At 39.2% G+C, this 26,043-nt stretch overlaps 1 protein-coding gene and 2 long non-coding RNA genes across 8 annotated transcripts; 1 reads left to right on the top strand and 2 right to left on the bottom strand.

Moving 5' to 3' along the window:
• Positions 1-754: 754 nt before the first annotated feature.
• On the top strand, positions 755-21,031 carry LOC139773391 (uncharacterized). Of its 6 annotated transcripts, none has more exons than XM_071707815.1 (5): positions 755-1,119; positions 10,728-11,011; positions 17,617-17,781; positions 18,993-19,199; positions 19,395-21,031. In XM_071707815.1, the coding sequence occupies exons 2-5, from the start codon at positions 10,954-10,956 to the stop codon at positions 19,472-19,474; spliced, it is 510 nt and encodes a 169-aa protein (XP_071563916.1). In that variant the 5' UTR covers positions 755-1,119; positions 10,728-10,953; the 3' UTR covers positions 19,475-21,031. The 6 variants fall into 6 exon arrangements, with proteins under 6 accessions (XP_071563916.1, XP_071563918.1, XP_071563919.1 ...); XM_071707817.1 differs by lacking the exon at positions 755-1,119 and adding an exon at positions 1,480-1,757; XM_071707818.1 differs by lacking the exon at positions 755-1,119 and adding an exon at positions 1,929-2,079.
• LOC139773392 (uncharacterized) lies at positions 15,193-16,828 on the bottom strand. The gene is made up of 2 exons (XR_011718339.1): positions 16,457-16,828; positions 15,193-15,652 (listed from the first exon to the last, which is right to left on the bottom strand). It is a non-coding gene; the product is annotated as an uncharacterized lncRNA (long non-coding RNA).
• LOC139773393 (uncharacterized) lies at positions 17,488-18,516 on the bottom strand. The gene is made up of 2 exons (XR_011718340.1): positions 18,426-18,516; positions 17,488-17,812 (listed from the first exon to the last, which is right to left on the bottom strand). It is a non-coding gene; the product is annotated as an uncharacterized lncRNA (long non-coding RNA).
• Positions 21,032-26,043: the final 5,012 nt, after the last annotated feature.

Below are 26,043 nucleotides of genomic sequence, written 5' to 3'. Positions count from 1 at the left end.
CCAAATATATTTTAAAGTTTCTCTGATAATTTGTACTAATAATATATACGCAGCATATTGATTAATTTATTCTAATTTCTTTTATAATATACATATGCTTCTCCCTAAATTTTAAATAAAACTGTGTAGGCAACGTGGGCGTATGTTTTAGAATTATTTAACAAAAAAGATTAAATTGTATTATATATTATTAACTGTAATAATTATAATAGTATATTATATATTACAAATTATAATATTTTATTCTGTATTTATATTATTTATATTATGTATCGGTAATTATTTATAAATAGCTTTGTATCTTCCGAATATTTCAATATATAAAGTTTTCTGCGGTTTCCTTTATTTATGTAACGACCATACAATATATCGATATGGGTGCAAGAAATTCTTAAACTTTGTTAATCCATCATAATTTTTTTTCGCTATCTCATATATTTTTTTTTGTTTCTTTCCACGACGGGCCTAACGACATATCCCAGTGAAATATGTACGCTACTTGGGATAAGTCTGACGCTATTGGGCGTGCGCAGAAAAATCCGTCTTCGCCCGCAACGACAAAGCCGCGCTGGCGCTGGCGTATTTACAAGGCTGCGGCCGAGCTTAACGATCCTGCCGTCGCGGCGCGGCGATCGGTTGCATACCGCGCATTCCGGCGTAATGCCCGAGCGTACGCGGGCGCGGGCGGGGGCGTGAGGCGTGAGGCGGCGGGCACGGCGCGGGCGGCCGAGGGATGGGAGGAGGCCAGGAGGGGACATGAGGACGAATAGCCGAGGCTGCCTGTCGCGTCAAACGGGCCGTGTCGCGCGCGCGCGTCCACCCGCCCGCCCGCATACCATTAGATTTTCGTGGTTTTCAATGGGAACGCGCACCCGGCCGCGGCACTCGGACGCGCCGACGACGTGAGTGCCGTACGATATCGTACGTCGCGTTCGACCCGGGGGCGTCAGGCGTGCGCGCCGGCGGGCCAAGCCAACCCGTTCGCGGCGTGAAACCTGCGAGAATCGACAATCGAGAATCTCTCGCAGGTGCGGCACGGCGCATCGCGTCGCACGGTCGGCTACGCGGGGACGACGACGACGACGACGACGACGTCGGGGGAGCGACGGAAAGCCGCGGGTGAGTAAAAACATAAAAACGTTGATAAACGCGCACACGTATGATACATTGATACATACTCGCGCGCGCGAGCACGGAAAATGCCCGCACGGCCCGCTGTCAAATAAAGGCGACGCGGCGGGAATAAACGACGTGCCGGCCCGCGCGGTATCTCCCCCCCCCCTCCCTCCCTCCCTCCCCGTCCCCCCGCTGGAATGGAATTCCGCGCGCGTACGCCTCGCCGCGCTCCTTCCTCTCGTTCTCTCGCACTCCCGCTCTCCCTCTCGCTCTTTTTCTTCCTCTCTTTCTCTCGCCTCTTTTTGCATTCTTCTACGCTACGCCGCATTCCTCTATTGATTCCCCGCGAATGTCGAGGGACGCGCCGCGCGGCGGTGGCGCCGACGACGACGATCGCTCGGAGTAGCGCGCCCGACCCGTCATCGTCGCCGTCGCCGTCGCCGTCGACGGTTTTTACTTCGACGATCCTCCCGAGTCGTCGGCGATTCCGGAGGCTCGAGAGAAACCGCCTCGTGCGATCGCGGGGTGATCGGGCCGTTTTCAAGAGAGCGAGAGAGAGAGAGAGAGGCATACATCGAAAAGACGCGCGAGATTCGGCGCCTCTTCCCGTCGTCAGGTTTGCGGAAGAATTTCTGCGGCAGGTACGCGATTTCCACCGCGACGGGCGAACGATCTCGCCGCCCCCTCCCCTCCCCCCCTCCCCCGCGAGATCGTTCCGAGAAAGTCAAACGAGAACGACAGTTGACGTCTCGCTCGCGTCTCGGAATTTCGCGGCGAATTCCGCGACGAGAGAGATTCGTCGCGTTTGCCAGGACAAACCGTCCGCAATTATTTGCGAATCCGTGATTCATCCGTTTGTACAGTGTGGCAGTTCTGTACGCGGGTCTACGCAAATTGACTGTTACGCGCCCTTTGATCTCGTGGAAAAAAAAAACCCGTCGCGTTGACAAATCGACATGAATGGTAAACAACGAGCGTGAACTCGCGACGAATCTCTGCCTGTGGTCGCGCTATTCGCCAAGTTTCGTACGATTAGCGAATCGCGAATCGCAAGTCGTCTGGCTTGGGAGAAACGAGAGAAACTCGGCGCGACACGCGCGTGATACCCTCCGCGTATCGTGAAATCTGCATGGAATTCCACGCTGGCGAATTTTACGAAGATCACGCGAAGTCCCCGAGATCGGCATTTCTTAAAATGGTGATGCTCGAAGTCACCCGGCGGTTGGAATTCTTTTCGTCGCGTTCATCGGAAGGCCCTGAGCAGAATAGCTGACTTATATTTAAGACAATGTTTCATGCTTTAAATTAAATCTTTGTTTTTAGTAACGCGCAATATTGTCTTGTGTGTCTCACGTCTTAAACGTAAGCACGAAGTGTCAATATTTGTAAAAGCATAAAACATTGTCTTAAAATTATAAGTCAGCTATTCTACTCAGGCCCGAACTTGCTGGGACTCGGAGTGATTTGGACGCATTCAAATTTTCGCGAACGAAAACGGATCCTTAACGATTATTCGCGACGATTCGCTTACGATTTATCGCGTCCGCGACACACCTTCCCATACCCCCCTGCGGTCTTACTTGGTCAACTTGGTCTATCTTTTCTTCACTGAAATTACTCCTTTCGCAAGTGCGCAAAATTTAGAAATTTAGAAAGTGCGCTAGACGCGGAGGAATTTATGAGAGATTAAATCTACGGCAGCGGACTTTGTTCTCTTCCAAACGAAGGTAGATGTTTCTTGGCGATCTTCCTGCCGGGTATTTTAGCAGAAAACTTATCACGAGGTCAGATCAGATACTTAAGTAACTTCTTTTTTTATTTTTAATAACATTTGGAGTAAGATACGTTTCATTTCATTATTAGATACTTAAGTCGTTTTTTTTCTTCTGCTTTTAATAACATTTGGAGTAAGTTACAGGTAGGTCCCGTTTCGATGGTCCTTTTTACGACTTTTCACATCAGAGACCTTTTCGAAATTACCTAAAAATGAAAAAAATTGGGGAAAAATATAAATAAAACGTGTTTAAATGTTTAAAATAATTTATTATTTAAAGAACAGCAATATTATTAATTAATTAATATGTACTTGGAAAAATTCATTTTGCAACTCTGTTTTGCTGAAACTTAACCCTGTCTTCAAACGGGTTCTACCTGTACATTCGATTTTATTATCCTCTCTTTCTTCCTGAAATTACGACTTTCACGAGTACAGAAAATTTGGAAATTTAGAAAGCGTCACTAGACGTCATAACATTTATGAGAGATTTGAATCTACGGTAGTAATGGACTTTGTTCTCATGCAAATAAATGTAGATGTTTCTTGGCTACCTTCCTGCTAGATATTTTCATAAAAAACTTATCGTAAAGTCAAATCAGATGTTTAAGTTAAGTAACTTCTTTTCTTTACTTTTAATAACTTTAAGAAACTTCTTTTCTTTACTTTTAATAACATTTGGAGTAATATATGATTTTGTTATTAGATTTAAGTAATTTTTTTATTTTCAATAGTATTTGGAGTAAGATGCATTCGATTTTATTATTAAATGTTTAAGTAGCTTCTTTTCTTTATTTTTCTTTTACATCTGGAGTAAGATACATTTGATCTCATTATCCTCCTCCTCTTCCTGAAATTGCGACTTTCACAAGTACAAAAAATTTGGAAATTTAGAAAGCGCGCTAGACGTGATAACATTTATGAAATTATGAGAGATTGAATCTACGGAAGCACCGAACTTTTTTCTAAATAAATGTAGATGTTTCTTGGCTATCTTTCTGCCAGATATTTTAACGAAAAACTTATCGTGAAGTCAGATGAGACGTTTAAGTAACTTCTTTTCTTTGCTTTTAATAACATTTGGAGCAAGATATGCTTTTATTATTAGATTTGAGTATTTTTTTTATTTTCAATCATATTTGGAGTAAGATGCATTCGATTTAATTATTAGATGTTTAAGTAACTTCTTTTCTTCATTTTTCTTTTACATCTGGAGTAAGGATACATTTGATCTCATTATCCTTCTCTCTTTCCTGAAATTGCGACTTTCACACGTACAGAAAATTTGAAAATTTAGAAAGCGCAATAGAATGATAACACTTATAAGAGATTATATCTACGGTAGCAATGAACTTTGTTCTCTTCCAAATGAAAGTAGATGTTTCTTGGCTATCTTCCTCTGCCGAGCATTTTAGCAGAAAACTTACCATGAAGTCAGACCAAGATATTCAATTTTCTTTTCTTCTTTTAATTTTAAATAATTAAATCTTTGCTCCGTTACTTTTAATAACATTCGAAAGAAGATACGCACTTATTTCTTCGCATATTTGTATATAACTTACAATTAGTGTTCATGTTCGTCGCGTACTTTTTATCACGTTCCTACGTTTCGGTAGAAACGCAACGTCCGTATATACGTATTACGGCAAATGGAAGAGAAACGATTAGCTCGCTTGATGTTTCGTTCGTCGGCGCGTAAAAATTCCGTGGAACGCGCTCGCGTTTGGAATTCCATCGGGTGCGTCGAACTTTTCTCCGAGTGATCGTGCCGATCTTTGTTTAGGGAAAAGTCGTTGCAAGTGAAACGTTGGTTTACGTTTAACAGCCAAACAAATTCTTTCAGGGAATTCAGGAAAAAAAAAACGTGTTTCAAAAAGCGAGGCGTCCTTCCCTTTGTAGATCTTTCATTTCGAAAATTTCTTTGTTAACGCACCTTCGCGCGTTCCGTTCATTCCATTCCTGAAATTTTGTCACGCCTTTTCGTCACTCCGTCGCAACGGAAGTCTTGCGATTCTTACGATTCACGCTCTCACATACCGCGACGTTATTGTTTTTCTTGGACGGCGGTCGATTTGTTAACTTTGCCGGCGCGCAAGCAATATAAATCTATATACGCAACGCATCGCATAGCATCGCTTTGTCGTTGGACGTTTTCCCAAGAAGTCGACCGTAAAACATCACGTATTCATTATTCGATCTCTTTCTAATTTTTCGCAATAATTCCGATAAAACGTATCTGTACAAATTGTATAAAAATTGGTTTTATTACATCGCCATGTTTTGCTAACAACAAAAATACATGTGGACAAAATCAGAGAAAGAGAGAGAGAGACAGCAGTTAAGATAGGAAATTTAATGTACAAGCAGACTTTATATAATTCTTATCCGGACTGAAGTTTTTTTTTCATAAGATCGTCAACAAGAACGTTCGACGAGAAATCTCGATCAGCGATTTCGAGCTCTTGCATTCTCGAGCTCCGCAGTCGCGTGTATAATCGCCCGCATACCACGTGCTATTCAGTGCATATATATGTATGTATATATGTGCATATACAGGGTGTACGGATTACTCGACGAAACAAAATTACTCTTTTCGTGAAAACTTAGGATCTATAGGAAAAATTTGTAATTTTTAATATCTTGATAAATAAATCTCTACTGTCTCTATCACATTTTTTAAAGACAAGCTTCTGTTATCTATTTATAGCTTTAATTTTAAATTTCTTTAAAATGACTCCATAACTGTACATAAGTGTTTATGTATTAACGATGTTAAACAACTTCTCGACATTCAATTAGATAAATATCTTTGTGGGTAATCCGTATAAAAATCATGTTAATTTCCATTTATAATTAAAATAGAAACAAGGAGAACTTTACTTGAAGAAAGTCCTTTGACTTTCGGGAATATCTCGTTATATGTTATTTGAAAATTATCAATCACGATACCTATGTGAACCTAGCACCCGACTTTCGAAAAATTAATTTTTTTTTACGGAAAACGTTAGCATTTCGTTTGTAGTTGTTTGTAGTAACAAAAATTTCGTTTGTAGTTCAATACATTAAAAATTATAAACATTTAAAAAATGACTCGCACTCCACTTTGAGATATCTCAAATCCGCTTACGCCATCTTCTTCAGAATCGTTTGTAGTTGTTTGTAGTGCTTTTCTTTTCGTTTGTAGTTGTACCGTTTAAAAGTTACAACAATTGAAAAAAATAAAAAAAACCTAACTTTGCCAATTTTGGAGATATCTCAAATCCGCTTGCGCCATCTTCTTCAGAATCGTTTGTAGTTGTTTGTAGTGCTTTTCTTTTCGTTTGTAGTTGCACCGTTTAAAAGTTACAACAATTTAAAAAAATAATAAAAACCTAACTTTGCCAATTTTTGAGATATCTCAAATCCGCTTGCGCCATCTTCTTCAGAATCGTTTGTAGTTGTTTGTAGTGCTTTTCTTTCGTTTGTAGTTGCACCGTTTAAAAGTTACAACAATTTAAAAAAATAAAAAAAACCTAACTTTGCCAATTTTTGAGATATCTCAAATCCGCTTGCGCCATCTTCTTCAGAATCGTTTGTAGTTGTTTGTAGTGCTTTTCTTTTCGTTTGTAGTTGCACCGTTTAAAAGTTACAACAATTTAAAAAAATAAAAAAAACCTAACTTTGCCAATTTTTGAGATATCTCAAATCCGCTTGCGCCATCTTCTTCAGAATCGTTTGTAGTTGTTTGTAGTGCTTTTCTTTTCGTTTGTAGTTGCACCGTTTAAAAGTTACAATTTTAAAAAATAGAAAAAAACTAACTTTGCCAACTTTTAAACGGTGCAACTACAAACGAAAAGAAAAGCACTACAAACAACTACAAACGATTCTGAAGAAGATGGCGCAAGCGGATTTGAGATATCTCAAAAATTGGCAAAGTTAGGTTTTTATTATTTTTTTAAATTGTTGTAACTTTTAAACGGTGCAACTACAAACGAAAAGAAAAGCACTACAAACAACTACAAACGATTCTGAAGAAGATGGCGCAAGCGGATTTGAGATATCTCAAAAATTGGCAAAGTTAGGTTTTTATTATTTTTTTAAATTGTTGTAACTTTTAAACGGTGCAACTACAAACGAAAAGAAAAGCACTACAAACAACTACAAACGATTCTGAAGAAGATGGCGTAAGCGGATTTGAGATATCTCAAAGTGGGGTGCGAGTCATTTTTTAAATGTTTATAATTTTTAATGTATTGAACTACAAACGAAATTTTTGTTACTACAAACAACTACAAACGAAATGCTAACGTTTTCCGTAAAAAAAAATTAATTTTTCGAAAGTCGGGTGCTAGGTTCACATAGGTAATCACGATATTAACAACGTTCACTTTCAGCTTAGCTTCTGGAGTTCTGTGCTTTTTTTTTATAAAGGCAATAATTTCGGAACACTATGTATACCAGTATCGAATCTTCGGTCAAGATAACATGTAGGAATCTGTCGATCGAGTGGTTAGAGCGGCGAAGATGCGAAGACCATTTTTTCTGTGGATCGCACGCCGTTAATTTAACGCTCTCGCATTGAGCACGTACATTTTAAATCCTCGTAGTTTATGGATCGGTATATTCGGTCCATAAAAATAAAATATAAATATAAAAATCCAAATTGAAAAAATCCAGCGTGTAAACAAGCGTTTAATCAGTTCATATGATTCTATCGAGATGCATTGTCCGCGCGTCTTTTAAACCCTGATTCCGATATTCACTGCCAGTATTGAAAATCTATAGCGTACGTGACATAAATTATAGATTTTCAGTACCGACAGTGAATATCGAAACGCAGCCTATGAAAGATCTACAAAGTTCAATTTTTTTTACATGTTTCTGATTGGAACGTGATCTGTTTAGTTCATAAGTATTGCACTACGCTACGGGATAGTACGTAATAATAGAAACGGTAATATGAAGGTGAATTCTCACTCAAATTGAAAACAAACAAAATTAGATATATTTATAATTGACTGAAGTTATAGTAGGTAATAAAATCTTATTCGGTTTGGCATCGTTAGAAATTCAATCTGTAAAAAGATCAGGTTCGTTCCCGAACTGAGTCGATCGAGGAAGAGAGTGAAGTAAAAATGTTTGTAAGTGGATTACATGGATTACAGCTGAATTTCGCGTATACGACGTGTGTTGAAAGGGGTAACGCCTCCGAATTCCGCGACTGTCATATCGATTCATATTTACAAACGCGCGTCATTTCACGCACAATGACGTTCGCATTATGCGCAAGCGACTCTCGCGTTCGCGCGATACACTTTATTCGGGCCGTCCTTTCGTTTAAATAGCACGCCAGCTGACGACGCCGTGATTCATAAAGCGTTTACACTGTGCGGCATTCGTGTAAAAATGAGAGGAAGGGGCACGGCCGAGGAACGGCGCGCCTTTGTAAACCAGATTGATCCTCTCAACTTTATCTCGTGGTTTTATCACACGAGAAACTCGACAAATACGACGACGCGCGAAATCGGGCGGTGCCTTCTTAATCGAGAGATTTCCTTTAAAAAAATACACAAGCTTGCAGAATTTCGAGACTGATTAAATTGATAAAAGCAACGTAAATTTATAAGTTGATATATATATCATAACTATGATAATTAAACTTAATCCAGCGAAATGGCGGTTAAAGTTAATTATTATGAAAAATTTTATAATAATATCCATAAGCGAAGTAGTTTCTGTCTCGTTTGTATTATAGTCTCGTAATTTGGGAATTGATATCGTAATTTCGGAGTTTTTAATTATTACTTTTTTAAATTCATTTCCTTGATTAATTTCAATTTTAATAAGATTGAGCATTTTAATTTTTAATGAAGAATTAAAAACTACTTTAGTAAATTAAAGGATGAATAAAATAGGTATATAAAGCCGTTTTTTTTTCGACGATTTTCGTCGGTTCGCGCAAAATCTACAAGTTTCTAAAGAGAACGAAGAAAGAACCAAAGCACCGGAAAGAGCAGAGCGCGCAAAACGGTAGGGAGGTGGATAAAAGGCTGTTTATATTGTTATGATGAAATCGTGATGTCGACCGTACGGTAGTGTTGTGAGAAGCGGGAAAAGCACGCGAGAAGAATGAGAAGGAATGAGAGAGGTCGCGATTCGGATAGCAATGGCTTTGAACCAGCCACGATCTTCCATTTTCATTTTCATATTCGAAGATATTGTCTCTCTTACATTTTGTAGAATATTAGAGCGAAAAGCGAAAGCGATTGTATCAAGCATTTTCTTTTGCAGGAGAAATGTATAATATTTAAAAAGATTCACGGAAGGCAGAAATCGACCAATTGTTATTAAAAATATCAAATTGAATGGTGTCTCTAAATTCGAGGCACACAGTAAGAAAATTTAAAAAAATTTATATTATATGTATATTATATGGGATGGTTTGACTAACAATAAATTTCATTAACGTATTTTTTGAATTATACGAAATGTATCTTAACATCAATTCTTCATTAAACACATTCTATCCGAATTCTGTTGAAGTTCTATCTATGTTGATGGAAGGGGTTCAACCATCACGCCTGACTAAACTGTCACGTAGACATTATTTGACGTTCTACTTAGAATTTCAATTGAATAGCATCTCTAGTATCTCTAGTATCTGTATTTCTAAATTCAAAACACATAGCGAGGAAATTGTAAGCTTATCATACGGAAAATTTGTAGAATGTTTGACTAAACCTTATTAACGTATTTTCCTGATCATATCAAACGTATCTTAACATCGATCTTTCGTTAAACACATTCTTTGCAAATTCCGTCAAAAGTTCCACATTGATGGAAGGAGTTCAATCATCGCGTCTGATTAAACTGTCACGTAGATCTTATTTGACATCTTATTTCTACTCGTGTAGAACGTTATTATTAAATGACAAATAACGATAGGTGTGATAGCGTTACCCCTTTAAGTAGATTAACATTGTTTATTGTCATTTCGTATCTGTCTTTCTTTACTTTCTGCCACGATATACCTGAGAAATGTCAAGTAGTCAATCAATAAGTTACATACTTGAATTCCATGAATTTTTCGAAATGTACAACTTTCAATTTTGTAACTCGGGAAGAATGTGAGCACTATGAAGAAATGGAAAGGTAATTGAGTTACTTTTTTCTTGTAGTATTTTTCTTTGTTGACAAGTTTTTGCTATTAAACCGGGGCGGTCGATTTAGCAAATAAGGGAAAACCTATTATCTCAATTGCGACGATTTAAATTATTTTTGAATGTTTTTCGCAATTAAACTCGAAATGCATTACGAAGCTTGTTGTTAGAGAACTGTGAGTCTTAATTAGATTTCATCAGATAATCATGTACTTGACATAAATACTTTTACAATTATATAAGCTATTTAAATCGTTTATAATTTGAAAATTATTAATGTTTAAAATATTTTTAATTTTATACAATTTAAAAGAAGTTATTTTAATGCATTTATAATTTGACAATTATTATTTTTGTTAAGGAAGAATCGATTTTAAATTCCTCCGGCGATACGTTGGTGAAAATTGCAGAGATACTCGTAACATCTAACCGATTTTATCAATCGACGTTAACGTGCTACACGAACGCGAACGTGTCGATCCCATTGCTAGATACGTGGCGCGAGAAGAGGTCCCGCGAGAGGAGTGCCATGGGGGTGGGGATCCTCCCGCGAGAGGGGGGGGGGCGGCGTCGACGGTGAGGGGTCCGCATTCCACAGACAATGTCACGTTTTTTAATCCCCGTTTTACTTTATTTGCACCGCCTCCGGCCGCGAGGAAGGCCCAAACAGTTAAAGTTCGACTTTTGTCCCTATACAGAGCGCCTGATTTTGCGACGTGGAAACGCAGACGGGACAAGGACGACGTATCCTTGGCACAAAACGACGACGAGGGAGGGAGCGCCGTGAAGGGAAGGTCGAGGATCTACGAACCGTTCTGAGGGTGCGCGCGAGTTTCGCGCGAGGGTTACACGCGAGGGGAGACGAATAGAGGAGGGAAAGGAGGAGAAAATTCACACGGACGGAACGATCGAAGAAAGGAAGATATGTCCGCTGTCGAGAGTGCCTTGGACGTCCTTTCCAGAGCGGCGACAATGGTGCAAGGTCAGTTTACACCTTTTGGAATTTCATTTCGTGATTCTCATTTCGCGGACCCGGACTCTCTCGATAATACGAGGAATGATAACACAAAACATTCCAAGAAAGCTTGATAAAAAGAAAAAAAAATTACACATTGAAAGATAATTTTGCTCTCTTTTAAAATCTTACAAAATAATCTTTTTCTTGCCGTTATAAATACACACAAAGAAGTGTAGTTCTCTTTTTTTTCTCCTCATAAAGTTCGCCGAATATCGCGGGATTGTTGGCGGTTTCGTTAGCAATAATGATACACATTAAGTTACGTCATTCTTGAAACGTTAGGAGAACCCGGAGATTTTATTATCTTCGTGATGATAGTCTTAAAAACGAAATGTTCGGTCATAAGAAAAAAGTATGTCAAGTATTTCGAGCTCACAAATTTTCAGGCAGTAGTAGAACAAAGGCAGGCGCCTTGAATTCAAAACGAACCATTTCAGTCGGACTTATTGTTATTCTACCGTATTGTTATTCACATAAATTCTGTCGGAATGCCTTTCTCGTACTTTTTGTTGATCCACTTTTTTGAGGAAACGCACTTCTCCTTTACTCTCCATTTCTCATCCAGACAATATTAATGCTTGAGATTGATGGGAACGCGGTATAAAGACATAACTTTGACAATGAAACGTAATGCGATCGAATTCGCGCGGAATGCACAGACTTCAGAAACGACGACAACTACTCGACATGCCGCCGACATTCCTCGCATAATTTGTTCAATAGTCATTCTCTATTTCACGCGCGTGCACACGGCGACGTTAACGAAGGCTCGTTCGTATGCAAGTTGGAGCGAATCGCCGTGGGTATCGCTATTATTATCGCGGGCGCCGAGTTATAATGCAACGTGCTATTACCTGACATAAATTCGCGATCGTAACATACTGTCACAATACGCGCAATCGTTTTTACATAGAATCGATCGCGGGTGAGCAATCGCATTCTTCGCTTTGTATTCAACTGTCCGACTTACGAAATCCTGTTTGCGGAATGATCTGGATCTATTTAGCGCGAATCAGGAGGCATGAAATCATGCTGGAATACATTTTAGTTATAGTAAAACATTTATGATAAAAAATAAAGTATTTTGATAGTATATATATATATATATATATATATATACACACAGTGTTTGTTTTATGTGTATACACATGAGGAATGTAACTTAGTTATTCTTTTAAATAATAGTTATTAAAAAAATTTCAATCAAACACACCGTATGTGGAACTTAGAAAGATAGTATATTTAAAAGCTAAATATGAGAAACAAGGTACAAGGTTTTGATAGAGCTTCAAAACTCTAAATTATTAGATTTCTCTACTAGTTAGGACGTCAACAAAGACTGCCATTTTTTAATATTGTAAAATTATTTGGCCTGAAAGAAAAAAGGAAAGGAATGTAACAAGTGATATAGCGCGCGTATATACATACATATTATATTATTTGCTTACTTATTACAACTCATGGGATAATGTCGATTGTCTTTGATTAAAAGAATTATTTGACTTAATTAAGGAGTTTAAAACAAGATAGTTTTATTTGTCATAGGGCGCATTTAACTAAATCCTACTTGAATGATAGATACGTTTGCTGAACACATCGGTACTTCGGAGTGTCACAACGGGTTCCGCATAGTCGCCGTTTATAGTTGCGATTCCACGTATTGCAGATTAAGTACACGTGTTCAGCACGACGCGAGTCGGGCATTTGCTGATCTCGAATTTTTATTCATCAACGGAGCGACAATCTTTCGCTTACATCGATGCATTTTGTCAGGAAGTTTAGACAGAATGTGCCATGACTGCTTAACCTTCTATCGCATATATTTTACGGTTCGTATATTGTATTTTCTGTCTCTCGAATAATGAATGCAAAATGATGCAAATTAGATCATTCTAGTAAATTATGCGCACGGACAAATAAACGTTGAATTACGACTGGCGCTACAACACAAATTATATTTAATATAAGATCTAAGATTTAACGCAGATGCAAAAATATGAATTAATATGTAAATAATATTATTGCAAGATATATATGAATAAGAGTCAATATTATCGGCTCCCATTAAATTTTATTACTTTCACGACCGCCTTATCTTCATTTATCAATTTTGAAAATCCTATATATTCCGATTTTATGCTATGAAATCCTATGTAATAAAAAGATCAAAACTGCAAAAATTAGAAAAATTATATAAAGGCATTAGCGCCTCTTCTCTCCTTCATTTTTTTCTTCTTTTCTTTTGCATTCGAGTCATTGGAACTCAATGCATGATATGCGGTTGGTACATGGATATCGAAAGGGTTAAAATAAACGCATGCTATCAACTTCACTCGACGCATTCGCGCGTGCATCGCATCGATGCGCCGCGCCGGTTACATCGCGCACATACAGGGTCGCGCCGAATTATCGAACGCGTTCTTCGAATCGAATTAATTTAATTCAAAGTCCATGTAATCTCCTAATCTCTAGAAATTGGAAGAAGAGCTCGAGTGAAGTGTCGATTTCTTAGTCTTCAAAGTTTTTCCTTTATATCCTATAAAGGAACTTTGCCCTAATGTTAATATGTATATATCAGATCAACATTATCGCACGTCCTTCGAATCGAACTGATATAATTTTAAATTTAGTCAATGTAAAGAAAATCTTAAAATTAGAAGACGGAAATTGGAGAGAATTGTTAACTATTGGTTCTCGGTTCAATAATTTTTCTTTTCCGCCGTATTTTTATCGCTTAATGACTACGTCATGTAACGTCACAAATTCCTCAGAAGGAATTTTCCCTCATTAGAATGCTTGAAACAAGCCGTGCTTCATACATATGTAACTTGAACGAATAATCGCACGTTTTTGAGTGTGACTTGGGTCAGACCATTCCGCTAAAGACTATAAAAGGAAAGAACGAAATATCGAGCGCTTTCAATTTATTTTATCGGCTCCTAAGTGATCAAAGGGCACATATATGCGAATTTTTAGTCTGCGCTCACCCAGTATATCGTACCTACCTACCTACCTGTAAAAAGGGAAAGAGAGAAAGAGGCAGAGAGAAGGAGAGGCCGAGAGAAAGAGAAAGCGAGAAAAGAGACGAGTTGGCTTCCAGCCGAGCGTGCGCGCTTATAGTACCTTATAAATACACGCTTAATTCGCGACGTATCCGTGCAGGATACCCTCGGTGCCCAGCGTGCTCGCGTATGCGTGTGTACGTGTAAAAGCAACCTCCTTCGATCCCACGTGTTGCACGGGGAGAAGGGTGGCGGCGGACGGGCGAGCCGAGGCGGCGGATGAATGAATGAATCTTAAGACAGTCGTGAGTGGCGCATTCACGAAACCGCGAGCGCGCCTTTGAGGGACGCGCTTTTCTTTTTCTTTCTTTCTTTTTTTTTTTAGGACGCGCTTTTTTATCTCGCGGCTTCTCCTCGCGTCGTCGCCATTTCCATCCTCGTCGCCGTCGTTCCTCCGTCATTGTGCGCACCTCGCGATTGCGTTTAATAACCGTTTCGTTATCCGCGGCTACGCCGAACAGCGAGCGTGGGTTTGTGCGTGTTCGCGTGTCTCGCTCCGTTTTCCGCCTCTCGCGGTTTTCGAGTTTTCTCTCTCGGTCCCGCTGCCGTTTCCTTCTCGTTTACCGCATCTTCTTCATTCTCTTTGGATCCTGAGTTCTTCCGATTCTCCGTAGCGATTCCGCGATCTTCTCCCTGATGTCTCGATCGTCTCACACCGCGATCGCCAACGCGGCCGTCTACTCGCGAGCGGATGAACCGGTAATTGTATCGATTATCAGAAGCTGTGACACTGTGCCTGGAAAGTAAATAAATCTTCGGATTAGAGAAGAGATCAGTGCGCTTCTGCAAGAAGAAATGTTCAGATAATGAGATTTTTAGTGAGAATGTCAAGGAATAATCTTCGTTGAGACTATCCTAGTGGTTATTTATTTAATTTAATCGCTGGTGAAAACGATCAGTGTGTATACCGTTTGGGAAACTTCAATAGGGATTTGTGCAAGAGTGGAATCGATGCACCGTACTGATATTTGTGTTTCGCAGAACACAAGAACACTCGGCTTATGCTCTTGATTATTTTTAGCAGATAATCGTGCGTCGGGAAAAAGGCGCATTGTCGACGAAGATAACTTGTTTTATCAGAAATATCGTCATACTTCCTTTGAATTTTATTTACGCATCTCCATCATCAGCCCATTCGTTTCTCGCGTTACAATTGTGTGATATACAGTTGCGATAGAAGAAAAAACTATACGTACCGTTATAAAAATTAATATACTATAAAATTAACTTTAAACTGTGCTATTATATTACTGAAGAAGAACGCACAGTGATAACTGAACCCTCGCAAAAATACACAGTGCGTTTTGGAGAATGAAATAAGACTTTCGTCTTGCTCGTCAAGTGTTCGTTCAATATATCGTAAGAGAGGACGATACCGCAGTTTGACTTCGCCATTAATGCTCCCAAGACCGATAAAATGGAGCTCCCGTGCAAGAGAAGGCATCTCTGGCAGCCGTGGCTTAAAGTTGATAGCCTCCGACTGCCTCGCAAATCGGAAGGTACGTCATTTTGTAAGGCACGGTGAAATGCGATCCGAAGTGATCTAAAATTATAAAAACAAATAGGAAAACTTTATTATAAAGAAAAAATTTCAGGTAAAAGGGTTGGCAATGAACAAATTGGAGACGTTTTTTTGCCAATCAGATCTGTTTGACAGAAATTGGATAGTGTATAGCTTTCAGGCGAAATTTATAATTGATTTTTGTTAACACAAAAAATAAATTAACTTGAGTAGTTTTTGTAAGAAACTATTCATTCTACAAGCACTTAAGGCGTGCTAAGATTCTACATGTTAAATTTCAGAAATATAGATATTATAATCATTCAATTTTGAAATGGATTTTATTAATAAATAGAAATTTTTATTGGGGTCTACTCATCGAAATATGATGAATCTTACTAAATACGGCATTTCGCTTGGCGTTCAACTCTTCGGTATTCCATTTTAGTGTTTTACGATTTTACGATTGTGGCAATTGCATGCAGAATAGTGTTGAAAATAATAGTATTATTAACAAAATATACTGCATTATAAAATATGCAATTAGAGGTACATGGATGTTGAACGCCGAGCGATGTTGTAAGAGTGTTCCCCCCCCCCTCAAATTTACGAACTAAAGGGGGGACCTTCGGCTCTCCCGATTTATTCCGCTGCTGGGTAGCTTCAGCAGCGGAAACGACGCTACGTTCGCCCTATGATTTGGAGTCATAAAGGGACGAGACTCATATGCACGTTCGTTAATTATCAGCGGTACATATCGAGACGTTAATTGATTCTCGAGGAAACCTTCCCACTCCGTTTCCGTTCAACTCTACGGTCCATTCATCTTTTCCCTACGGTACGCACCTCTAAACCAGTTTCGCCATCTTCTTGATGATCCTCTCACGGCTATTAGGCACTTCCTGCCCATCCTGAGAACCGAACTCGTTTTTGCTACCCTCCTCTCTCGTCCTCCGTTGTCTCCTTTCTCCTCCTCCTTCATCTTCCCGTTCTATCTCGACCAATCGTGGCGAGGGGTTGTCTCGTTTGATTGATTTTCCAATTTTAGATACCCCACCGCTCGGAAATAGACGACCCTCGCGATTTCCGATAGATTCCGATCGATAACGCGTCTCGTCGCGAAGCATGGTAAATAGTGTGTAAGGGAGGAATTCTAGGTATGCTGTCGAAAGCTGCGTGGAACACGAACGAGGCTCGGTTGCACGGTGTAGCCAATCAAACTTGCTTTTTTCACGCACACGCGCTCTAGCGCTTATACGCTCTCTTGTCTAAATGGACAATACTGACGAAAATATTTACAACCATCCTAATCGCTCTCTTATGTCCACCACTCTTTACCATCCCCACTTTATGATCGCCGATTCGAAATAACGTTGACGATCTTCACATTCCATTTTAGTTCGACAAAGTCGAGGGAAACGAGCCAGCGGTTTTTCTTCGGAGGATTTCTCTTTGAATGCGTGTATTTCGTTTTCAAACTTTCGGAGACGTAGCCAATCTTATTGACTGCATTTTGTCTGGTACTCCTTAAGGGCCCGAGCAGAATAGCTGATTTATAATTTTAAGACAATGTTTTATGCTTTACATTTTTGTTTTTAGCAACGCACAATACTGTCTTGTGTCTCAAGTCTTAAACGAGTGTACGAAGTGTCAACATTTGTAAGACTTGAGACACAAGACAGTATTGTGCGTTGCTAAAAACAAAGATTTAAAATTATAAGTCTGCCATTCTGCTCAGGCCCAAAATTAAAACGAAAAGGTGCAAGTGCGGAGTGGTTCGATTCAGAGCGAAATACATTAGCGGAGCAGAGACATCGCTCCGAAGCGAATTAGCGGGCTGAGCATGATCGATATGAAATAATAATTGATATAACGGATTCTTCACATCGAGTATTTATCTGACTCTTCGTCGGATTAGTAGTTACTCCTCGTTCAGAATTTTCATTGACGTGTCAAACGATAGTGGCGTTCACAGTGGTATTTTCGGTGTCTTCGTGTTATTGCAGAGGAGAGACCGAAGGTGACGAATTTGCATCGGAAGCCAAGCAGCGCGTGGCGCAAGGAACGTAGGAGAGATCCGATTCAAAGCGAAGCGTTGGACATGTCAGCAGGAAGAACGAATCATCACCACAGCAGACCGAGTGTAATCGTTCCTACCACGCCGCAAGTTGGTAAGTGATCATTAATAACGACGGAAAACCCCTAAAAAGAAAAAAGGGATGTGATTAGTATATCTTTCGATATCGATTAAAAGTGCAAGATAAAATTATGACTGAAGATTCCGACACAAGATAAAGATCGCGTTTCGTTTTTCACGTGACTGATTATGAAAATATAAAGTTCCGATCTTGAATAGTTTTGACGTCGAAAAAAGATGCACTGATTATGAAAATATAAAGTTCCGATCTTGAATAGTTTTGACGTCGAAAAAAGATGCACGTTATGTAAAATGACAAAGTTCTATGAGCAATGAAAAATAAAGATTCAATTTCAATTCGTGCGGAGAAATGATAACGTAAAGTTTCAACGTTGAATAGATCCCTTACTTATATTCATATTTCCTTTGGCAGTATTTTTAATTTTTACAAGAAGAATGAAATAAGATGATTCGTAATAGAGTTAAAATAAAAACATAATTGCGGAAAGATTGAATACTGAACATTTCGAAACCTGAATTAATTTTCGTAGCAGCAATGGGTAGCCAAAGCGAGTATTCGTAGCTCTAGTATAACTTAAGATAAATAAAAAATAAAAAAAATTAATTCAATTTTACCATTATATAGCATGAAACATTTTATATAAATAATAAATTTACCTTCAACTAGTCTTATCTCCGAGTTTCGAGGTATTCGAATATTTTTACTGAATTGTTTCAACTAACAATGGTTTTGACTGTGCCAAGAGAGAGAAAGAGAGAGTCCGTTGTTAGGCATCTTCCAAGTTCCCCATTGTCGTCAGAGGTGTCTGTATAGGGTGTTTTATGACAATGCACCGCCCGCTGCACACCGGGATGGTGTGCAGATGCTTAGTATCTCTCAATGGAAATACAGTAATCCCCCGATGGTACCGTAACATTCCTTCGTGTTAACGTACTTTCCTGAAACATTCATTTTCGCATTAGTTACAAACGGAATTGCGGTAACGGATATCCAGATGTCTGTTATGTTAGCAGTGGACAGACTCATTTTTAATCTTTTTTTAAAATTATATCTGCTTTTGTAATTTATTAATTTTTATTTTGATATTACTTGTAAAACGATAAAAACAATTTTACGCATACGTATGTTTTACAAACAATAACAGTCTGAAAATTATATAATTAGAGTTAACGTACAACGAATGAGGTACGATGAAAGGATTTATCCACGTTTTTTTTTTTCAGGTATCACAATCGAGGATACTGCTATGACGCCTACGCCGACGACGACGCCTACCGCGGCCTCGGGTGGACAGAGGACCGGCATCAGGACGGCGGGTGGCGTCAGCGATCCCGCGATCGACGAGCACTTCAAACGGTCTCTGGGTCCGAAGAAGTACGCGGCTGTCTTCAACGCCACTACTCCTATGGACAAGGAAACCGGCCTGACTGGTAAGTACAGACAGATATCGAACGTTTGTCCCATGAGGGATAAAATAGACGCGACATTCTGGATTCAGCATGGACCGGCCTTGGGTGATTCTTCCATGGTCCAGGCTGGACCAATCTGGATCCAGTCTTGTCTTAGCCTCGCCTTACCTTGGGAGGCTAAGACCTTACCAGTCTTAAGCGTTCTTTGCGCTGCAGTTGACGATCATTTCGCGAAAGCGCTCGGCGAGACCTGGACGAAGCTTCAGGCAATCAATCGAAACAAGGATTCCACCTAACTACCGGACAGACTCGCCGGAAATCTTGTCATCCTCCTCGTCATTGTCCTCGCTGTCGCTTGACGACCATGGTAACCCACTCGGGTGAAATCGTTCCAGTCTCGCTAAATAGACATTAATGATAAGTCATAATCGATAAGAATTAGCCGAATTCGCGATTGTATTCAAGGAATCTGCGTCCAAATAAAATTGCAATTAGGGACTAAAAAGATTTAAATAAGGATAAATAAAGGGAAATAAACGCGCACGCTAGGATACGATCTTGATAAAATGCATCTTCAAACCGGGTTTTTGTATCGGTACTCGACATTTTGGGAAAAAGGATATAAGTAAAAAGTTAAAAAATGATGGACTAAATAGTTAGATGCTATTTAGCGTTCCAAATATTAAGTACTTTCTTAAGTTTATCGATTCGCTCTTCAAATGTAAATTACATCTTTTACAAATAAAACGTGAATCTGGCTTTATTAATTTGAATCTTTATATCTTTTCTTATATCCGAATTACGATATTTTTTTCTCTTTTATTAAGTATATCTTATGAGTTTCATCTTTTAGAATTCGTAATTATACACTTATACACTTTTTCCACCCAGATTCTTTCGTAGACATTTTGTTTTAATTGATACGTACCGCGTTGTGTAAGCAGGGTATCAAGTGTCTTTGATCTTCTCGCTTTTCAACGGGGTGTGCTCGTTGTCGTCGCTTTTTCGTCAGACACGCGTTTAAGAAGACATCAGGAAAGTTGACCTGTTGCACGCTGTATTTTATACGGGCGTATTTAATATTATTATTGTATATAGGCACATATTCCTTTACTACGCCATCGCCACAGTCATTACCATATAGTTCCGAATTGTGTATGAATATAAAGTTATTTATTATAATGTTTCGTATTTCCTCGCAAAGTAGTATGTTTATATATATATAAATATATATACATATGTGTATGTAATATTTACGTAAGCGTATGACATTGTACGTCCACTCGTGGAGAACAATGATACAGCCCTTCCTAGTACAAGTAATTTCAATAAAGCACCAGCTATTTTGTAATTCGATCGTGTACAATTCGCCGAATGCCCGATTGCATATAATAAAATTTTCTCTTAATTAAATCGAGCGGAGCTACTGACGAATATTAAATGAGTTTGACAACTAGAAACACTAAATATTCATGATATCTGTTGCGTAATTAATTACATCCGCGAAATGCAGGCATATGTCGCGCGCGCAAAACAATTTAAACAACTATGACTCTTTTAATTCGTCCCAACTAGGAGGGTTGGATCATTGTCCAGGGGGTGCATATTATAATAACAACGTTATACCGGAGAGATCTCCTCGTGAGGGAGACACGCGGGAAGCGAATAGAAAGAACTGTAATTTAACAAAGCAGGGCACCATGTTAGTTATAAATATTGTATAAGTGTCACGTGTTTGGGCCACCGAGCCACGCTCGAAGCTGTAAAGATAAAAACAATTGAACGGAATATGTACAGGCAAATGATGATGACAATGATGTATAAGAAAGATTAAAAGGAAAGATGTTTAATTATTTTTACAGCGTGCATCAATTTTCATCCTATCTTTTCCCGTTTCCTCGGTAGCGCGATTGCCCCCGCGTAAAACACGCAGGGAACGGTTCCGCCTTGCTCCGGACGCTAATTGCCGAATGCTAAGAAGAGTAGTACTGATTTCTAATGGTGCTAGGAAGTCCAGCGCATACCCCAGCACACACAGAAGTCAGTACCTCTACTTTCTTATATGCGGAAATTTGTTCTATCGCTCTCTACCGTTGTAACGCAAACTGAGAGCGAGCTTTCAAGCAGGATTACTCCGAAGCCTTATGAGGTGATGTTCCAGAGGAAGGTCAAGTATCCGCGCGGGAAACTCTCCCTCTCCCTACACGTCGAACAATTTCTGAGATCAGTTCATGATCTTCGAATGCGAAGAGTTCGATTTTGTAGAGTAGAATGTTTACTTCAATTTCCTTTGACCGAATTATCTCTCGCTATACGTACTTCTTTTCGTTAACGTTGTTCATTCCCGGATTCGGTGGTTTCAGCCGGCTGGAGAGAGTGAGATCAGCCATCCTTCGCAGCGAATAACATGGAGAACGAACGGGGATGCGTTTCAAGTGCGAGAAAGCGCGAATCATGGATAAGTCCAGGGATTGTCTTACAGAAGCTTACGTTCCTCTCCCTTCGCGATCGAGAACGCGATCGATAGCGAAAGGAGCTCGTCCCGATACTTCGAGGGAGAGACTAACGCGAAGCAACACTGTCGATCTATCGCGGGACTTTCCCCGGAACGGACGAATGTGTTATTCGTAGGTGGGCCCAGACGAATGGGACAGACTGTCCCGGGAGCGCTCGGATGGCTTCCTATATGCAGGCGGCCTGTTCACTTGCCGTAAAGCAAAGTGGTAACTTAATATTAGAGCTGAATATAAGTACGGTAATCCCACACCCGAGTCCAAAGTAAGTCTACACCTTTGTATCCCCCTCCCGTCCCTCCCGCGCCCTCAGTCATCTCCGAACCCCGTTTCCCTCTTACTCCGGGGTACCTCGAGCGTAATAACGCGACGGGATACTAGATATCGGCGGTACTCTGCGCCAAGTGCAAATTGCCACCACCCTCTCTGCCTATTGCAGTCTTTCATCCTCGTCTCTCTTCGTTTCTATCCCCTTTCTCTCTCTCCCCTGCCCGTATCTAACGGTGGTTTTGTCTTTGTTTTTCATTCAATATACATACAGTCGCAATTATCGTAAACTGCAATTATGCAACAATTCTACAGTACCTAAGTAACTAGCGACTTTATATTTAAATGTTGTTATGTCAAGCAAGAATTATTCTAAGAAAAATAAAAATATTCGGCAAGAATTTTGATAATACGCAATTTTCAACAGTAATAGACTTATTTTTATGTAGCGATAATTAATAATAGATTAAATAGAATAAATAAATCTCTTTGACATCTTTTCAGAACTTAATAACATTAAGCTTTTACTTATTTTGGTGCATACTCAAATCCACCTAATCTATGGGGCAGAATCAAATTTTTCTAAAAATAGTAACCGTTTGTTACACAATTAAATTTGCATGACGAATTGTGCAATCGTAATAAATTCCTGCCTTTTGTACAGACCAAGCGAGTTGTTTCCTTTATCCTTTCGTAGTCTTCGAGCGATTTTTAACGAAATGCGAGACAGGTGTTTTCAAAGTGTACAGCCTTGGTACTATAAGATCAACTACATTATTATCTACCCATTTCTTTGTTATAACATTTAAAACGCAGATTCCTTTCAGACATTTTCAAGCGACCTCGGTTTAAACACGTTAGTGTATTTAATATGTTGATTATTCTCTTTTCATTTATTTCAATATATATATCGATAATACTCATAAATTATTACCAAAGAATTATTTATTGTCTAGAATGTTAAAGACATTAGACGAAATTTAATAAGAATTGTTAATATTTATTTCAGTTTGATCCATGTGGCAAAATATCCAGAATAGTGTTGGTTCCCCAACATTTTCAACTTTTTCTCGAATGACTTCCAAACTTACCTAAGGAGAAAGAACACTACTATTTCATATTTTCCGTTCATTATCTAACTTGTCGTTGAGCCAAGAGGTGTAACTACAAAGAATAGGCTTCCGAGGAAACGCGACACATCCCGCATAATTTATAATTAATCGGGGCAAGCGCCTCACTTCCGGGGCACGCAGCACAGCTGGAAATGGGCCAGTGGATCGCATTGGGACAGATGCTCGCGTAAAACGCACATTTTCCAACAACGCGCAGGTGTTGCCCAGCATATTGGAAAGGCATATTGACTCTAAGGCTGTGAAGCGAATCCGAATTACGTCCGTGCGCGTTCGAACGACACTGTATCTCTATGGTATAGATGTTAAATATTAAAACGGAGGAGAACACAGGAATACGAGGTGACAAGAAGCAATTTGAAACTTACGACAAGATATATTTGAGATAAATATGAAAAATAAAAATTTTTAAGGTCTTTCAGTTATATCGTACAATATATCACTGATCTTGCGTTATAATACACTGGTAAATTCGTTGTGTCAAATTATACTCAATTTGAGTCTTTTTAACTATTCTTATAGATCACCACTGCTCCTACTCAATATGTCGTTAATTTAAACCAATGAAATTAAAATAATACTGTTTTGTGTTAAAATAATAAATTTTGACACACATGGTAGTAAAAAAATAACAAAATGTTATTTAACTTAAGATATTGGTTTAAATTTCATCCTTTAATATTTAACAGTGTAAAATAAAGAGAGACTTAAGATTTGCAAAAATAAGAAATTTGAAAATATGTATTATATTGTCTGGTTTAGAAACTAAATACCGCGGATGAGACACGGCTCTGAAATTCTGTCGTTCTCAGTTTTGGTTGTAATAACTTGGACAATCGTTCCAGCTGTTTCCAGACTCTTGTGCGAACGAAAAGATATGAGGCTAAGTAAGCGAAACTTACAATCCCTTAAATTTCTTAATAAAAAATGCCAAAGCACTGGTAACATCATGCACTAAATAAACGATCTTAATTTATATAAAAAGACCACATCAAAATGCTCAAAAAGGATGACAAGCGGTAACGTTACCTGTCTTTAGAATGTTTCTTAAAATTAGTATAGGGTACAAGAAAATTACTTATTGAGTACTTACTCGTTGATTGCGTTGATGATCGATAAGCGGGTATTGAGCGCTGATCACATACTAGTTTCTATCGTCTACGGAGACGCGACACGTTACCGTTTGTTTACGTCAGGTCTCTCAGGCGTATCTCGTTTCTGAACCAGATCCGGCCGACCGCAGGCCGGCGTCGTTTTTCCGTTTTCTTCTCTTACGTTACACGCGCGTACCGTGTCAACGCCGACGCGGAATAAGCGAAAAACAAAGGCAGAAGCGGAAAGAAGAAATCGGGAGCGCGACAATGTCGAAGAGACAATGTAGAAGAGAGAAACAGAGTAGAGCACGTTTTGTCTCGCCTCTCGACATCAAGGTTTCCTCGAGGCATTTATGCAAGATCGAAAAGTGTGCAATATGTAATTTAATCGCGCTAACGGTTTAATCTCGGAAAGCAACTCACGCAGAGCAGATAAAAGTGACTAACGTAAACAAGGATATAATAAAATCTAACTCAATAGATCGAGACTGATTGCGAGTAAGGCGAACGGTGATGCAGCTAATCTAACAACGGAACGTGCGAATATTGATTTTAAGATATCCGTGAGTCAATAAGATTGCAGAGTTGACCTAAAGAAGATACAGCACGGACATACATGTAGAACAGAATTAATATATAAATAACAGAATTTTAATATACTGCGTATTGCTAAAAATTCTGCAGTATACTACAGAAATATTATAAAATAAAAATTATGATTGCGCGGGGAGGAAAAAGGGAACCGACAGACGCGGCAAGGGCCCAACATTGTGCGTCGCGTTGATTCGCGACGCCGCGCGCCTTGCATCGAAATCCCCGGAGCCGCCCCCTGCACGAACATCGGGTCGCCCCCATTTGGGCCACGCCGAGTCATCCTGTTCCGAATACCTCCTATGGCGCGAATTACTATTCCACGACTTCTCGACAAATGGGCTATAATCCTTGATCCTTCGAATTATACACACACATACACACGGATACACACACATAATGCGGATCGATAATATGCTCTCTGGCTTCCCCTTCCTCGTTTTAACTATTATTCATGTTACCTATCATTGTTTTAACGCCAAAAAAGATCCAGGAGGGGTAACGAATTCACAAAATGCGATAAGTTCGAAAAAGTCAGTTATATTCTAACAATTAATAATTTATATACCACGAATTGTGAATGTATGGAGTACTTTGATTCGTGCGACGGGTTCCGTAAATTGGTAGAAGTTACGCAAAATTAAAGTACAGTATACACGGACAACGAACTTTTTCGTGAGATTTGAAGATTTGCAGCAAACGCACACTTCTAGCTTTGAATTTTTCGGCACAAAGAGGCCCAAAGCTCAAAGGGCCGAGCTCTTATATTGCCAATGGTCCAGAATTCTAAAAAAATTGAAGATGAATAGATTACCGTTTGTTTTTCAGGAACAATCCGGACCGATTTATTTGTTTGTCGACGTTTTAGGGTGTTCGCCGCATTTGCTAACGTCTGCCACTTACAATCAGTCGATTCGCTAAAAGGGCGATCTCGTAGCGTATATTGGCGGGTTGGCCCGTGAAGGGTTGCGCCGAATCGTCGGGCAAATCTCCTATATGCCAATTTAGGTTTGCGGGATAGGAAAAGCACAATTAGTTAATTGATAAGTGATTTCTCAATAGTCATATTTTCAAGTATTGATTATTTGCCCAAATCAAAAAGAGAAATTATATCTTTTTCTGCCATTTTTTGATATTTAAATAGACATTTTTGTGACTAATTCTTGTAAAAAAAGTCCAACTGGGACGAAGTGAAGACTGAGGCAATTAATTTTGTTTGATTGCCGCTCTGTTTGCAAGAAAATTTTATCGAAAAGATATCGACTGCAGA

Source organism: Temnothorax nylanderi, unplaced genomic scaffold, assembly GCF_030848795.1.
Source record: "Temnothorax nylanderi isolate EJ_2023f unplaced genomic scaffold, tnyl_v1.0 TNYL_tig0061_pilon, whole genome shotgun sequence".
Classification (NCBI taxonomy): domain Eukaryota; kingdom Metazoa; phylum Arthropoda; class Insecta; order Hymenoptera; family Formicidae; genus Temnothorax; species Temnothorax nylanderi.
Note: the sequence above shows the minus strand (reverse complement) of the source record. Positions and strands in the feature narration are given on the sequence as shown.